Source organism: Callospermophilus lateralis, chromosome 1 (genome assembly GCF_048772815.1).
Source record: "Callospermophilus lateralis isolate mCalLat2 chromosome 1, mCalLat2.hap1, whole genome shotgun sequence".
Lineage (NCBI taxonomy): Eukaryota > Metazoa > Chordata > Mammalia > Rodentia > Sciuridae > Callospermophilus > Callospermophilus lateralis.
Genome location: NC_135305.1, coordinates 102,005,174 through 102,022,231, shown reverse-complemented (window position 1 = coordinate 102,022,231; position 17,058 = coordinate 102,005,174). Strand labels below are relative to the sequence as shown.

Below are 17,058 nucleotides of genomic sequence, written 5' to 3'. Positions count from 1 at the left end.
TCTGTTTTTGCTGTTCTCATAGGAAAAAAAAAAAATCTTGTTTGACTTTGTTTAGGCTGAGCCCTGAGAGGTTTTAGGTCAGGGATTCAGTAGGATCAGCAGAACCTGCCTTGAGCTTCCCATGGCTTTTTGGGCACAGGGGAGGGTGGACTCTGACGTCAGGGTGGCAGGGCATGTAGGCTCAAGAACCTGCTGGGCCAGGTTTGACCCGTGGGGTCATCTGGTGGCAAGCAGAATTCCAAGCCTTGATGCGAATGATCTCAGTAATCTCTGGGACAGCCCTGTGAGGCTGGTCCTAATACTGTCCTTACTTCAAAAGGGAGGGAACAAGGAGAGGTGTGGCCTGGGCTCACCCAGGGAGAAGGAGCTCCGGTGATGAGGATATAGGAAGGCTCCCCTGTGTCTTGGTGTACAGCAGAATGTGTGCTGGTTCTTGCTTCTGTCTGGGAGGCTGAAGTGATCATCTCTGGTTTTGGAGCTGGTTTAACTTTGGGTTGGATGATTCCAGGAGGATTCACTTTCTGTCTGCTCACTACACTGACTGAGGAGTACCGGGTGTAAGTTAGGGGTGTCTGAGGTATCTCTTGACCAGTGTCAGTGGGATACAGAGAGGTGATTAAAAGCCTGTTCCTGTGAGACAGGCCCTGTGCTCCCTTACTGAATTGTCACCTGGCTTGTGACAGGAAGGGTATTCCAGAGCTATGCGCAGTGTCTGCTCTTCTTCATCTACTTGTATAATCTTTGATGTGACCTCTACTTCTCTGAGCCCCAGTCTCCTGACTTCTAAAATGCTGGATTTACTCATTAAGTTGCTGGCAATCACTCCTGACCTCAGTGTATAACATACCCCTTGCTCATGCATGCTGGAAATTGTACAGTGACCATAACCTGCAGCTTTTCTCTCTGTAGGATGGGCGCATTAAAAAAGAGTAAATGTAATCCAGAGCTCCCAAAAGTCCTTCATTAATTGATTCTTTGAAGTAAACAACATTGCTAATAGTAGAAATGGCTGCAGTTGATTGGTCACCTCCTGCCCAGGAGAGCAAAACCGGTTTCTGCCTGACCTGCCCTGGCTGGAGGGTAGTCTCTGTCCCCCTGTGCAACCCCTGTGCCGCTGCCAGTTCATGGAATCACGTCACTGTGTGGCCTGAAAAACTCTAATAGGATGGTGACCTTTTCCTGCAGGTGCTAAGGCAATAGTGTCAATGTTTGACTTACCATTGATGATTAAACTGTGGGACAGCTGTCATTGTCCCTTCTCAGTGGTGTAAGTGCCATGTGGGCTGGTGGGGAAGGAAACATCAAAATGATTCATGTCTTGTTATTTGCAGGCTCCGGGGAGCTCCACTCCGTCGTCTTCTCTGTGCTGTGATAAGCCTTTGCGGTGAGTGACCCCTGGGTAACCTTCCTGTGTCTCTGGGGGTGGATTTATCTTCAGAGGGGAGACTTGGACTTGATGTTATTCTGTAGTAGTCTTAATTTCTTTTTCAGTTTTTTAAAAAATAATAATCAAGGTGATACACATCAGGTTTTATGCCTGTTTTCTGAATGTGATCTCTGGTCTGAGGAGCCTGGATTGTGGAAATATCAAGATCGTCTTTCTTTTCCTTTCCAGTATTAAGGGTTCACTCAGAAGTGCTCTACCACTCAGCAACATTTTCAGTCCTTTTATTTTTTTTATTTTGAGACAGGCTGGCCCAGGGTAGCCTTGAACTCGCCATCCTCCTGCTTTAGCCTCCCTAGTAGCTTGGGGTCTCAGGCTTACTCTTGGACTATGATTGTTTTCCATTAGAGAATGTGATTGCTGTAACCTGACTGCACATAGTTTAACTCCTATGGAGGGTTCCAGAGTTGATTAGAATGCACTTCATGAAGGACAGCTCTTTTCAAGTAGGTGCCCCAAGGCTACCACTGGCCAGTGATCCACAAAGCCTTAGGAAAAATCCCTCTCTGTAAATCCTGATGGCCCCAGGAGCACATCATTTTTGTTTGTTTGTTTGTTTGTTTGTTTCAAAAATCAGAGTTCAAGAAAATCAGATTTGATTCTTAAAAATAATCCAGACATTTAGCATCTATATCTGATGAATAAGGTAGAGAAAACTAAAAAGCTCTTGAGAAGTGTTTGGGTACCAATTTGCACACATCAGTTATAAAGAACAAATTCATGATTTTGGATATTTGATGTTATGCTATCTTTTTTTAGGTGTGATAATGGCATTTCATTTTAATGAAGGAGTGCTCTTGTCTCTTAGCAATTGTTACTACAGGATTTTTAAGGGAAATTAATATCTGAGACTGCTACAGGACAATAAGTGGTGGAAGACGCCCCTGGGGTATTGTCAGGCAGTGGCTGGCCCTTGCCAGGCCTGCCCTGTGTTGATAATTATAAAGTTGGGTGATCTGTGAAGGCTTGCCAAACAAGTTTTTTGTTTTTGAATTTTTCAGAAAGAAGAGGGGAGGGGAGAAACAGAGACATGTAGCAGGAGTGGGAAAGAAATAACAGCAGCAGTAACAATGTGATACTGGTGGGAACCTCTCCATGAACAGAACACATTTCCCATGACACACTGTGACCCTACTCTGGTTTCATATCCTAGGGTCACTTCTTGGGTTTGACCCAGTGCCACCTCTCCTGGGCACCACCCTTAGTCCTAATGTCATTAGGGGCCCTTCATGAGTGAGGGACTCAGGGCCTCCCTGGGGACCTGTGGGATTATGGTGAAGCTGTGCATCAGGAAGTCCTTGTCTCTAGAGTCATCTTGGGCTCCTGGGTCCTTACACAGCCAACCCTGCCCATATCCTCAAGTCCAGCTTGCTGGACATTACTTTGCTATTTCTGTGCACCTCTTTCCTCCACTTGTTTTCATCATACCTGGACACCTGTCTTAGCCACCTGTACTCTGCACACAGGTAACCCCCTGGGTCCTAGCAGAGCCTAAATAGAACAGATAACCTGTCTAATAGAAGCCAAGGAACTTCTATGTAATAGAGGAAAACACTTTGATTATGTGACTACTAAAACTCCTCCTTGGATCTTCTCTCACGATGATCCGGCCTGGTCCCTCCCCTCCCTGGCTCATCACAACCTCCATGATCTAGCCCATCCACCTCACTAGCCTCTTCTCTGGCCATATGTCTTCTGGGAGGCTACAGGCAGATAGGGGCTGCTTACTGCTGTTGACAGCCCCGGCTGCTGCCTATACCATCCTTGCTGTCTGAAATGCTCTTCCTCTAGCTGCCTTGTGCTGGCCCTGATGTCTCACAGGAGGTTTGAGGCTCTCTCTCTCCAAGGACCCAGTCTGTCCAAGCTCCACGGGTGCCTGTCCCCACAACTATTGCCCAGTTTGCTTTCTCCACAAGCCCCTGTGCTATTGCTCTGAACTTCTCTGCTTATTTCCTGATAATACCTTGCATCAACCCAGTCATGCCCTGCAGGGAATTATCAACTCAGTCATGCCCTGAAGGGAATTTTAGAACCCGTATGCTCCTGTGAGTGGAGAAACGTGTCAGAGATGTAACATAGTCAGATTCCCAGGATAGCCTGCTATTCCAGTTCTCGTGCAGAAACGCGAGAGGGTGAGAGTTGGTCCTCTTTCCCTTTTTCCATTTGCTTACTATTCCTTCTTCTCTCCCAACAGGCTTGCAGCCCTAAGCCCCACCATGGAGGATGGTCATGAGCTGGACCTTACCTACATCACAGAGCGCATCATTGCCGTGTCCTTCCCTGCTGGCTGCTCCGAAGAGTCTTATCTGCTCAACCTGCAGGAGGTCACGCGTATGCTCAAGTCCAAGCATGGGGACAACTACCTGGTAAGCAGGCAGGGTTTTCTGTGTCCATGGTGTGTTGTTGGAGGAAGGAGTGGGCACTATGTGAGGAGCGGGTGCTCACAGGTGCCCCCATTTTTGACAGAGGACCAGGCTCAGGGCCCGACTCACACAGCCAGTGCAGCAGCGTGGTCCTGTACTTTGCCCATCTGTGGCTTGCTTTGGGGAAGTGTTATCTCCCACACAGGCAGCAGTCATGGGCTCTTAAACAGACAGCCGCCACCTCTGTCCCACACTGAGGGTGCTGTCTCATTAGTGATTCGGCTCCCCAGTGCCACAGGACATCCCTCAGCCAGCCCTCTCCGGCTAGTTCCATGAGCAATCCCTGATATCAAAAAGCAATGCTGTTTGTGGCTCTCCTCCAGTGTACTAGGAAGGCGTTAGGGCAGGTGTTCACAAAAGATCTTTCCTGGGGCTAACAGATGACTTGATTTCAAAACCCATGCCTGATATTGGTGGAGGGAGCCCAGATTTGGGAAGAACAGCTTCTCAGCCATCTTCTTCCTTCTGATGGCCCCTTGTTATCTGTTCCCAGGGTTGCTAGCCCACGTGGACTCTCTCTTCCTTCTGCTGTTGGAATCGCTATTGGGATTAAATTACAGCCCGCGAGCACCTTCTCTTAACTTGCCGCCTTATCTACTTACTGTAAAGCTAATCTTACTGTAGCCAGCAACGGGTTATGATCACCCTTATCAGTTTTCTCCTCTGTGACTAGGCTTGGGCTAAAGAGGTGAATCTATGCTACAGAGAGGACGTTGCTTCTGTCCACTCAGAGCAGCCTGGCTCACCTTCCCACGGCTTCTAGAACTATCTCCTCTCTAGGAATGGGCTGGATCTCTTCTAGCTACTTGATTCTCTAATACCCACCTCCCCACCCCAGCCTTTCTCCCCTGAATTCTGTCCTAGCTATGACCTGCTCAGACAGGGACAGGGAAGGGGCAAGGAAGGGGCATCCAAGTCCCCAAGGTGGCTGCACCTCATGTCAGGACTTCCTCCTTTCCAGGCTGCTTCTGTTATCACAGAGGTGGTCTCTGTAGCGCCTTGGCTTCCTCCTTGGTAAGCTGCAACCCAGATTGATCATGCTAGCTCAAGCCCTTTCTTCCGTGGTTTCTCCTTCCTCCCCAGCATAGAAAGTCCTCCCCTCCCCAAATAGAAGATGTAAAAGCCCAGGCCCTGGATGGCTGTTGGCTGAGTTTGGGATCCATTCTTCCCTTGTCACTGTGTGAGACTTTTCAGGGCAGAGCTCCCCAAGGAGACTGGCCGGGGGCGGGGGGTGTCTCTTACTTGCAATGAGATAAATACCTTTTTGAAGAACTTGAAGATTCACATGTGTGTATCACAGGTATTAGGTATTTTGCAGACGCTAAGTTAAGGTCCAGAGGGCAGGGTTCATCTCGTTATCCATATTCACCTGATGATTAGATTTTAAAACAAAATAGTTCCTGAACTCAACAAATCATTTATGAAGGGCGTCCATAGTGATATGTCTCATCATGCTGTAACGTTATGGGCCTCCCAAGGAGGGGAAGCTATGTCCCTGATGATTCTCACAGGACTGAGATGGAACCAATACTGAGTAGAACCAGGAGTTACCTGAAGAGGGGGTTAAGAATGAACCATGCACACTACATCACTGCAAAGATGACCCCTACCATATGGGAGGGTTGACCTGGACAGGCCCCTCCTCTCTGCTTCCCTCAGACCTCATCTCCAAAGTGAAAGGAGTGTTTAGTTACTATTGAGGCCCCTCTCTGCTGGAATATTCTTTTTTACCATTTTGCTTTACTTGAGTATTTAGCAAGATTCCACAAATAGCTCTGATTTTTCAGTGCACTTTTCGTGGAGTCTCATGGCCGGTCCAGAGCTCAGTGCTTCTCATGCCTGGGTCAGCCCCATAATGCAGAGGAGAGACTGCCCTCCCCACAGTGCCTCCTGTCTCCTGAGCAAGGCTGCAGTCCAGAGCAAGAGCAGGAGAGCTGTGCTATATATCTGTCTATATGTAGATATTGGTATATGTTCTATTTATTAAAGTATTTTGTGGCTATTAGAATTTTTTAAAAAAATAACATGGTAAATTGCCTGTTTTAGTGCTAGTTTAAGTAAACCAAAGGATTTAGGTAGGGATTTAGAAGGATTCAGGTATGCTGTGCTTATCTTGCTTATTTTGTGTTTTGTTCGTGACAACATACACATCTGTACTTTTCAATTTTTGACAATCTTTGATACTTCAAAGGCACTGTGTAAAGTGCACTTGTGTTTTCTGCTTTTGTCTCTGGAATTGATGATTCATCTAAAAGCTTTTCCTTTGCAGGTATTAAACCTTTCAGAAAAGAGATATGACCTTACAAAGCTTAACCCAAAGGTATGAACTTTATACTTTCTATTCTGAGTTTTGTAAAATGCCAAGTAATGCTTGTTCTGCTGGTGCAAAAGTAATTTGTTGCTTTTCATGGAATGGGACTTGATGAGAGGTATTGGGTCTTATTCACACCTGTTGGTTAGTTTTTAATTGAAATTGTTAGTTTTAGTTTGAAATAATTATAGGTTATTAGGAAGTAGTAACAACAATACAGAGAGGTCCTGTGTACCCCTCACCCAGTGATGGCATCTTGCGAAACTAATACAGATTGAGCATCCTCACTCTGAAAATCTGATATCCAAAGAGCTTCACGGTCTAACTTTCTGAGCTCTGGCCTGATGCTGTCTGTGGAAACCTCAGGAAGCTTTTTTTTTTTTTTCCACATGCAAAATTATTGAAAATAATTGTAATTGTTAAAATAATGGTATAAAATTGTATTTGGACTATATTGCTAAGGTGTCTATGAAACATAAATGTATCTTATTTTACACATTCAGGCTTCCTAAAATCTGAAAAAATAAACAAATCTAAAACACAACTAGCTCTATGCATTTTGGACAAAGATTATCAACCTGAAGGAAAGTATCAGTGCCAGGAAAGTGACATTGGTTTAGTGCCCAGACCGCTAACACATTTCATTAGTTTTTCACATACTTGTGTGTGTGTGTCCATGTGCACACACACTTTTCTGCCACCTTCACATGTGTGTAGGTTTGTGTAATTACCACAGTCAGGATGCAGAATATTTCCATCACCACAAAGGTGTTTCTCTGCTATCTTCCCCCTGCCCCCTTTCCACCTCTTTAAAGTCACAGCCATGAACGATTTCTTTCAATAGCAAGGATTCAGGGAAAAAAATTAAGACTATATAAGTATAAGTTCAAGTGTATTATATATACATACATACAGGTATAAGCATATACATTATATATTGGAATATTTTACAGTTACTAGAATAAAAAAAAAAAAATACAGCCAAAGCATTCTCTAATTCCCAAACCCCATATCTGAATATTCCAAAATCTAACACTTTTTGAGCATTGTCTTAGTGCCCCAGAGTTTCAGGTTTCAGAGCATTTCAGATTTTGGGTTTGGGATTAGGGATACTCAACTGCTAATGTGTATTCAAGTAATCTAAAATTTGGAAAACTCTGAAATCTGAAACATTTAGGCCCTAAGCATTTTCAGAGGGATCCTTAGCTGAAAGTAACATGATACATACTTATTTAAATAAAAGTTAACAAAAAGTGAAATATAGATCTATGTAGGATAGTATCTTAAATGTGCTAAGTATACATAGTAGAGACCAAGGAATTCATCAAAATGTCATAGTGGTCATGTCTGAACGGTTGGCTGGGGTGTGTGACTTTCCTGCTTTGGCAGTTTTCTGAAGTATCCAATTCATTGCAAACTATTCTACTTACTTTTAGCCTAGGAGCCCTGCCTTTCTTCCTTCTTAAAAAAGGAAATACAAGGAAATGCAACACCACCATGTGGCCACCTTGAGCTTTAGGTTTGGAGTGTGTGTCCTTTGCTCAGAGCTTCAACTCTTGTGCACAGTTACTGGATTGGTGACTTTATTTTTCTTTCATGGGCACATTCCTGCCTTTGGGGGAGTTTGTTGTGTCCCAAGACTATAGGATAGGCCTTTGTCCCCGTGATGCTCCGTGCACCCCTGACTCTGGTTTTTAATCTGAGGGAAGAATTTTAGCAGTGGCTTGGACCAGGGACTCCTGCTTTTAGATCTTGGAGATCCTTAGTCTCTCCCTACAGAACCCTGCACCATTAGTGCCTCCAAAAGGCCTTTCTAGAATTGTCACCTTGGTGCAAAAGAGCAGATCAACCCCTGGCAGAAGCCTGTGGGTGACAATGCATTGTCTTCTTTCCAGGAAAGGAACCTGGCCATGATGCTCATTGCTTTTTTAAAAAGGACTGTGCAGCATTGTTATTCATTCTCGAATGAATTATGTTAATAGATGAAAGAAGTGATTATGAGATGACCTCAGAAGGCTTCAGGAGTTGGAAACTAAGGCAACTTTTTCTCTTTGCAGATCATGGATGTGGGCTGGCCAGAGCTGCATGCACCACCCCTCGACAAGATATGTACCATATGCAAGGCACAGGAGTCCTGGCTGAACAGTGACCCCCAGCATGTGGTTGTCATCCACTGCAGGGTGAGTGTCCCCATCTCCCACATACTTTTGGGGGCCAGCTGGGCTTCAGTGGTTGGAGAAACCCTAAGGAGATCAGTGCTGATCACAAGAAGTAGCTGAGCCATGTTTCCATAACTAACTTCCAGCTGGTAGGACAGGCTCTGCATGACTTTGCCATTAGGTCTTCTTACTTGTCCAGGGGGAGGGGGAGGGGGAAGGAAGGGGGAGGGGGAGGGGAAGGGAAGAGGAAGAGGAAGAGGAAGAGGAAGAGGAGGAAAGAAGGAAGGGAGGAAGAAGAGGAAGGCGGAAGAAAGAAGAAGGAAGGAAGAAAGAAAGAATTACTAAACCTGCAGAGTTTGGCTTTGGATTTCATAGGATTGGGGTCTTTGGTGTTGCTGGGTTTAAAAAATACAGTACCCTTAGCCCTCCATTTCATTTCAGTTGATGACTTCAGTTTTTTTAATGAATTTGAAATAAGTTTGTAGTTAAAACACATGGATCCTCAGGGAAGAAATTACCACAAGACATCTCCAAAGTGTGTCCTCTTCATAAGCAATTCAAAGTTCTGTTAGTGGTCTTTATCAGGCACACACTGAAGATTTTCCACAGTGATGCACTGTTGCTTTGCACTACTCTGTTGTCATATAAACCATTTCTGAATCACTCCAAAAATGGGCCATGAGAGATAAGCCCTCTTTTAATTTGAAATTGCTGATGTCCACGTTAACCAAAGTTCATCATCATCGTAGCTGCGGGGGTGGAATTGCTGACATTGGCTGGAATCCGCCGGCTTTGCAGAATCTGTGTCCTTCCACACATGCCAGGAATGGCTCACATAGCTGGGCCTGTCTCAGCCTGGGTAGGAGCTGAGTGAGGGGTCAGGCTGCCACATCCCCCTCTCAGCTGCCCCCTGATTGTGGATTGAGCAGGTAGGCCGGGCTTCTTTGGGGAGATTTTATTCACATCACACCCTCAGGTTTGGCGTCCGTGATGAAGAATACCCACAGCAAATTCCTGCAGTCAAGAATTCTGTGACTTTTATTGCGATCGGGCCAAATTTGTTCAAATCCAAGAGATTGTTGCCTACACTAAAAGCTGGAGGTTGGGAATGTAGCCTGGTGATAGAGTGCTTGCAAGGCGTGCATGCAGCCCCGGATTTGATCCCCAGCATGGCCAGAAAATAAAACAAAACCAACGCCATGAGCTGATTCTGACTGCCACCTGGTTTTTCTACCACCTGTGAGTTAAGAGGTGTTTTTAGGTGACAGTTGTATGAAGTTCAGATTTCATTTGTGGAGTTTGGCTACCCCCGTTTCTTTCTTTCTATCTTTCTTTCTTTCTTTCTTTCTTTCTTTTTTTTAAGAGAGAGAGAGAGAGAGAATTTTTAAATATTTATTTGATTTTTTTTTTTTAGTTTTCAGCGGACACAACATCTTTGTTTGTATGTGGTGCTGAGGATTGAACCCGGGCCGCACGCATGCCAGGCGAGAGCGCTACCGCTTGAGCCACATCCCCAGCCCAACCCCCGTTTCTTTACGCTTATCATAGCTATTTCCACCCACATGGTGGTTGAGATTTGAGGATCTTCACCAAGACCATGAAGTCCATGAAGCCTAAAATATTTGTTATATGGCTTTTTCAAGGAAAGGTTTCATATCAGAGTAATCCTGGCCCAGGAAAATGAATTTGGAAATGTTCAGTTTTTTGGACGATTTTTAGGGTTGGGATTATTTCTTTAAATGTTCAATAGAATTCTTCCATGAAACCATCTGGCCCTGAGCTTATCTTTGATGGGAGGCTTTTTATTTTTGTCTTAATCTCCCTGTTTATTATAGTTTTGTTCAGAATTTTTGTTAGTTCATGAGTTGGTCTTAGAGGTTGTATGCTTCTAGGCTTTTCTTCTAGTTTATCCATCTCATTGTAAGTATAGGATCATCCATTGTAGTCTCTTGTGATCCTTTATATTTCTGTGCTGTTGGTTGTGATATGTTCCTCTTTCCTTCATTTCTATTTATTTAGGTCTTTATTAATCTTAGTTAATCTAAATGTTTGCTAATTTTGTTTGTCATTTCAAATATCCAACTCTTAGTTTTGCTGCTGTTTTCTATTGCTTTCTGAGTCTTCTTTTGTTCTGCTTAGATTTTTGTTAGTTCCTTCCTTCTATCAACTTTGGGCTAAGTTCTTATTTTCCTAATTTCCTGACATATAATGTTAGGCTGTTTGAAACCTTTTTTTGTTTTGAGGTAGTTTATTGCTCTAAACTTCCTCTTGAAACTGCTTTTGCTGTGTCCCATAAATTTTAGTATGTGTGCTTCTTCCATTTTTGTTTGACTCAAGATATTTTAACTTCTTCTTTGACCCAATAGTTTTTCAGGAGTATGTTGTTTAACTTCTACATATTTGTGAATTTTCCAAGATTCCTCCTGTTACTTATTTAAAGTTTCATACCATGGTGGTCAGAACAGATATTTGATATGATTTCGGTCTTTGTAAATCTGTTAAGACTTGTTTTGTGAACTAACATGCCTTCTATCTTGGAAAATATTTTGCATTCTCTTGAGAAGATGGTGCAATCTGCATGTTTGTTGTTCTATATGTTTCACAGGTTGATTTGGTTATTGGTTTTCCATCTGGATGATCTGTCCATTATTGAAAGTGGGGATATTGAAGTCCTCACAGTTAATATGTTGCTGTCTCTCTTCCCTGAGATCTCTTAGTATATACTTTATGTGTCCATAATTAGTCCCACAAAAATGACTGATAGAAGATATCAGCAGTAATGGTCACAACTTGTGTGCCTGCTTTTGGCTGAGATGTTGTTTCTTGTAGATGAATTTCTGCCCTCAAACGTAATTTTATGTAAGAAACATGTTAGTAGCTTTACAGTTAATGACTCTATATGCTAGGATTCAATAACAAAGAATTTGTTAAATTCCTGCTTTGAGTATCTATCAGAAATGCCCTTAACTTTCACAGAACAGAGAGAAGAATCATCCTGGTGACATTTGCATGTGATTGTTGCTTGATCGCAAGTTTGACTTGGATTTTTCTTTCCTTTTTGAGGACAGAGTTAGGGAGCTGCATACCAAATGGCTCTGCAAACTTCTTAAAAGATCCAGGTAGTATGTATTTTAGGCTTTGTAGGCTGCCTGGTCTTCCTGCAATTCCTCAATCCTGATGCTGCAGTGTAGGTGGAGGGTTCTTTAAAGAATATGCATGCTGTGTCCCCCTCAGACTCAGTGGTAGACACTGATGTTCTAACATCATATAATTTTCGCATGCCTCAGAATCTCTTTTTTTTTTTTTTTTTTTTTTTACTTTTTCTTCATTGGTGTAAAAATGTAAGGACGCTTAGCTCATAGCTTGTAGGGAAAGAGATGCTGGGCAGAGCTGGCCAGCTGTGATTTGCCAACTGCTGTTAGCAAGTAGGTTATGGTGGTGTGTTTTTGAAGGTGCAGTGTGTGGGTGAGTTTGTCTTGTCTCATGGCTTCCCCTTCTGCTGCTGTTGGTCATGCTGACTTGTGCACTGGGCTGCGTCTGTCTGTGGTTATGATTTGAGGGGTCCCTTTCCCATCACAGCAACTTCTTGGCACAGGGGTCCCTCTGTCTGTAACGAGGAAGGCCAAGTAGGGGTGCCCGGGAGCTTGGGTGGTATCAGGCACCAGGGTGGTGAATCTGCAGTCTTGCCCTGTGTGCAGCCCTGGTTGCTGTCAGCCTGTGAGCGGGCATTTACTCCTGTTTCACCAGGATAATTAAGTCATGCTAATTTCTGCAGTTCCTGGCACAGTTTTGTCCAGGCTAATTGGGAGGTGGTGAAATGTCTGTTGCTGGCTAAGTCTTGCCCTGCAGGGCTTCTGCAGACACCTTGATTGACACCTGCTCTGGCTGTGGGCCCCCTGCCTGCAGGTACCCTACTCTGGAGGCTGTGCTTGAGTGCGGCTTACTCCTAACAGGGAGGCAGAGGGAACAAAGCTGGCCTACCCTCTAAAGCAAGCTCTCTGTCATTCTGTTCTGACAGAGAACTCTGGTGAGCGAGCGTTCTGTCAAATTGCATTTCTGAAAGCTGTGGGTTTCCAGAGAACATTTGTTCATCTTTTGTTTCCTGCAGGGCGGGAAAGGGCGCATCGGAGTGGTCATATCATCCTACATGCACTTCACCAACGTCTCGGCCAGGTAGGATGGAGACAAGGGCTCATCATCATGGGGTGTTGGACACTGAGACTATGAAGGGTGGATGGTGATCTTTTAATGGAGTTACCCTGGACATATTTCCTGTCCGCAGTACCATAGTGATCTGTGTGTAAAACCCAGCTTCCAGAGAAGGATTCACACTACAAAATGAAAAAGACGTTTTCCTATTTGAGGGTGTGTATGAGGGATGCCAAGGACTTTCATGGAGGCATGAAAACTGAATGAGCCTAGTCATTTACTAATAAAAACAAGAGGTAATATTATTGCAATTAAAAGTAAGAGCAGAATTCTTGCTAGATTAGGTCATACCTTATAAATAGTGATGGTGACAACCACCATTTTTTTTTTTACATGCACTTGGCCTCTGGGAAGGACACTGAATGTTTTACTATTCTTCCTGACTCCTCCCAACTAACCCGTGAGGCAGTTATTGCTATTCTCATTGCACAGATGAAGAAACGGAGGCTCAGAGACATGGGGCAACTTGTCCAAACTGAGTGGGAAGCTGGTTTGGGCCAGCAGGTGAGATAGTAATTGTGGGTACTTTAAAGGAGCCACCAGGGTCCCCTCTGCTAGAAGTAATAGACACTATATGGTCACAAGGATCTCAGCTTTGATCTAGTCTCAGGCATTGGTCATCCGTGGTTTATGTACCCTGATGGGCTTTCAAATGCCAGGATCTCCTTGTATTCTAAAATTCAGTTTGGACAGTATCATTCTTGGGTTGGGGGTGTAGTTCACTGGTAGAGCATATGCATGTGCAAGCCCCTGGGTTTTGATCCCCAGCACTGCAAAAAAAAAAAAAAAGAAGAAGAAGAAAAAGAAAATATCATTCCTTGTGGGTTTTGTGTTTGTACCAACCCTGCTTCTCAATGGCTACCTTGTGAAGCCTGAGCTACTCCAGGCTGAGGAAATACAAGACTACTCATAGAAGCCAATGAACCTTTTCCTTGCTAGTGAGAAGGAGTGAAATTTGACTTTCAGAATGTTTTCTCTGGAAACAAATTGGGGAGCTGGTGCCTGCCAGGGAGGAAACCCAACCCCTGAGTGAAAATAAGAGCCCCTCTGGGTGAGAATAAGCATTTGTGCGTGTGCCAGACACATTGAGATTCCTGTGTCGTATCGACCCCTCAGTTAAGCCAGAGGTATTTGGTCAGAGACCAAATTTAGCCTGCTGGTTCTAGACAGAGACCACCCTGAGCCTTTCTGCCCCACAGTGCAGTTCTGTCTGAACTGAAGTTCTGCATGCTGTGGAGGGTGCTTGCCCTTGGGGGAAGCATGGAGAGGAAGCTTTCCTTGTTTAAAGCACATTCCTGGGTCTCTGCTTAAAAACCCTGCCTTCTCCAGAGAGTCCATGGGAGCCTTTCTGAGCCTCAGTATTTTCACGGGGACAGGGAGTTACAGCTGAATCTCCCGAGTGTTGTGAGGATTCCATGTGTCACTGCTTGCAAGGTGCTTGGAACAGCACCGACACTCAGGTGTGAGCTATCATTCATGCTGCTGTTTTTAGGAGGAGTAACAGGATTAAGTGCTTTCCATTTAAGTGGTGTGACACCACAGCACTTTCTGTCACTGTTTTTCTATATTACACTGTTTCCTGAATACCTGCCCCAGTATTGTTTGAGCAGCTGTCTAGTACTCTGTTCTGTAGATAATTTTCTGTGTTTAAGTGTTTGCTGGTTTTGCCTGTCCCAGTTATATGATGTTTTACTTTAGAATTTAAGTTGCTTCCACTTATTCTCTCCTCAAGGGCTTGCCATGAAAACCCTCATGTTATACATTTTGTATCATTCCTGCAGTGTTCTCCCTTAGGTAATGTATTAGAACTAATCAGAGGAGCATACCAGTTTAAGGCTTTATCACAAACTGCAAATAGCACAAAACAGAAACATAATAAAAGAAAGAAACTTTAAGACACAAAGAACACTCATATTAGCACTATAAAAATATGAGTTCAAAAGAAAGCCAGAAATGATATTATTAAAAGTAATAATACGATTAATATTGAACAGAAACACCAGCCACGCCGGCGGTGGTGGTGCACGCTTATAATCCCAGTGACTTGGGAGACTGAGGCGGGAGGATTGTGAGTTCAAAGCCACCCTCAGCAACTTAGCAAGGCCTTAAGCAATTCAGCGAGGTCCTGTCTCTAATAAAATATAAAAAAGGGCTGGAGATGTGGCTTGGTGGTTAAGTCCCCCTGGTTCAAACCCTAGTACCAAACAAAAACCAAAAAACAAAAAACAACCCTCCTCCCCACATACACACTGACCAAAATGTATTCTCAACATTTAATTAAACAAAAATGTGCTCAATAGTCAGTAAGTGGGTATATAATTCCATGTTTCAACTTAAATGATAAATTTACTCTGTGTAAAATATTCAATGCTTAATTAGGCCCTTCTGTTTTGGGAAAACCCCACCAGCCAAGCCCCTTGTTCAGATGAATACAAGCCGCAAGCCCTTCATTCTACAACGTTCAATGGGAGTCAATCACATTAACATTGACTTTGAATATTTTTCCTTTGTACTTCTGCCTATCTCACTGCGTATATTTTCTGGGTTTTTAAGTTGTCCACAATTTCTGAATATATCATTTTTTTTTTTTTCCTGGAGGGATACATATACATTTTTCTCAGGAGAAGGCCCTTACTTTTGTCAGATTTTCAAGGAAGCCTTTAGCTCACCTGTTAAGTCTCAATCAATCATATTCCGTGATTTATCATGAAGTCTCTTCAGAAAACCCAGGAGTGCCCTGCTGTGAGGTTTCCAGAAGGTTCTGTGAATACTCCTTGTGGGCATTTTGGAGCTGGAGTTGAATGTCAGACATGTTGCTGGAAAGCAGTTTCCCTCCTGCAGCAGTCACTTCAGAAATGTCCTTAAGCAACCCTGAGGCCTCAGACTCCTTCCCAGCCCATCCTGGGCTGCCTCGTCCCCAACCCTCCTCAAGCCTGTTCTGAGAAGTGACTTTGAACTGAGTGTCCCACACTTGCCTCTTGGAACTTCACAGGGGTATGCTCTGACATGTTCTGGGCCTGCTCCTTGTATCTTTGTGGTCCTGAGGCTGGGTCAGCCACCTGCTTGCTGAGGAGCCTTAGCCAGTTCTTCTCCTGCTGAGCTGAGTGTACGGCACGTCTAGGCCTCACACCCTTAGATAAGGTACCTGTATTTCAGGTAGGAGTTCAAACCTTGCAGGTGTGGTTCCCACTTTGAGCTGAATATATTCCTGCAGGGAAATGAAGTCTAAGAAGAAAAGCTTGGCACGAGTGTGCACAGGTGGAGTAAAAGCACAAAGCCCCCGGTGGGAGGTGGTTGCCCTGAACAGGCACAGGATGTCTGTCTCAGGCCACTCAGCCTCATGGTGACTGGCAGTTCCACCTAGTTAATTCTGTCTCCCTCTCTTCTTCCCCAGTGCTGACCAGGCCCTCGACAGATTTGCAATGAAGAAGTTTTATGATGATAAAGTTTCGGCTTTAATGCAGCCTTCCCAGAAACGGTACGTATCCATCCTGGAGCCCAGAGGGAAAAGATGAATAGGATTTTACCTTTAGACAAATGCAAGCAGAGGACTTCTAATCTGCCCCTCAACAGTGCCCTTGAATTGTGCAGAAGAACATGAGGAAAGGGCTTGATCTGGCAGACATGAGGAAATGAGCTACCCTCTGGGTCTGGTGAGAGCCCCTACCCTGCAGTTCACTTTGAGAGAGGTAGACTCAGTACCCCCTTCTCCTCACTCACAGTAGGGGTCTTCCTGTTCTGCAGCCAGTGAGTTCTAATTTCCATGATCATGTTGGAACTTGTTTCTGCCTGCTAGACGGGAGATCAGTGAACAGGCTAAAGGGTAGATGCTTCATGCTTTCCAGGCTGCGTGGTCTCTATCATCATTGTTCTAAGACAAATGCAACCATAGACAAAGGGAAGTAAGTGAACATAATTGAATGTTAGTGGAATTTTACTGATAGGAAAAAGGCCAAAGGTTGAGCAACCATGTGCCAACTCCTGTTCACCAGCTCCCTGAAGCCAGGGAGGATTTCTCTTTGACATTGCCCACCACCCCCATCTGTCCTTCTCAGCATGGCTCCTGGAAATGCTGGGGAATGGCCATGGTGGAGCAGGACTTTCTCCTTTGATGCTTGCCTCCTGGCTAAGGTCAACAGGAACTTGAGCAGGGTGGGGTGTGCAGTGAGAAGCACCATCTTCCTCTTCCAGATGTACTTCCTTGGCAGATGGCAACCCGTGGAGCCCAGCACATATCTCCATTACAGTTTTACTTTAAGGCAAATAGTAGGCAATTTGTCCAAGAATTAGCAAGGCAGTTGAAAATTGTTTTCTATCTTGGAGACAGGATCGTTGTATCTCGACCTTTTGTAAGTCAGTCGTGATCCTCCACATCTGTTTTCTCTGGTGAAGCCAAGGGCTGTGTCAGGAGATATGGAGAGCAATTTCAGGGACTGCCAGAGGCGCCTTCTCCTTTTGTTGTGGGTGTCTCCAAAGGCCTGGGTCTGTCTCTGCTCAGACTGGGGCATGTTG

The 17,058-nt window shown here is 44.4% G+C and overlaps 1 protein-coding gene across 1 annotated transcript in view; it reads left to right on the top strand.

Annotated features, from left to right (window-relative positions):
• The window catches only part of Tns3 (tensin 3), a 265,870-nt gene that overhangs the window by 121,132 nt on the left and 127,680 nt on the right, over positions 1–17,058 (top strand). Inside the window, exons 5-10 of the mRNA XM_076836877.2 lie at positions 1,332–1,384; positions 3,639–3,810; positions 6,137–6,187; positions 8,236–8,358; positions 12,446–12,510; positions 15,941–16,024. Coding sequence (XP_076692992.2) covers positions 3,661–3,810; positions 6,137–6,187; positions 8,236–8,358; positions 12,446–12,510; positions 15,941–16,024 — 473 coding nt within the window. The 5' untranslated portion in view covers positions 1,332–1,384; positions 3,639–3,660. The remainder of the gene's footprint in view (positions 1–1,331; positions 1,385–3,638; positions 3,811–6,136; positions 6,188–8,235; positions 8,359–12,445; positions 12,511–15,940; positions 16,025–17,058) is intronic.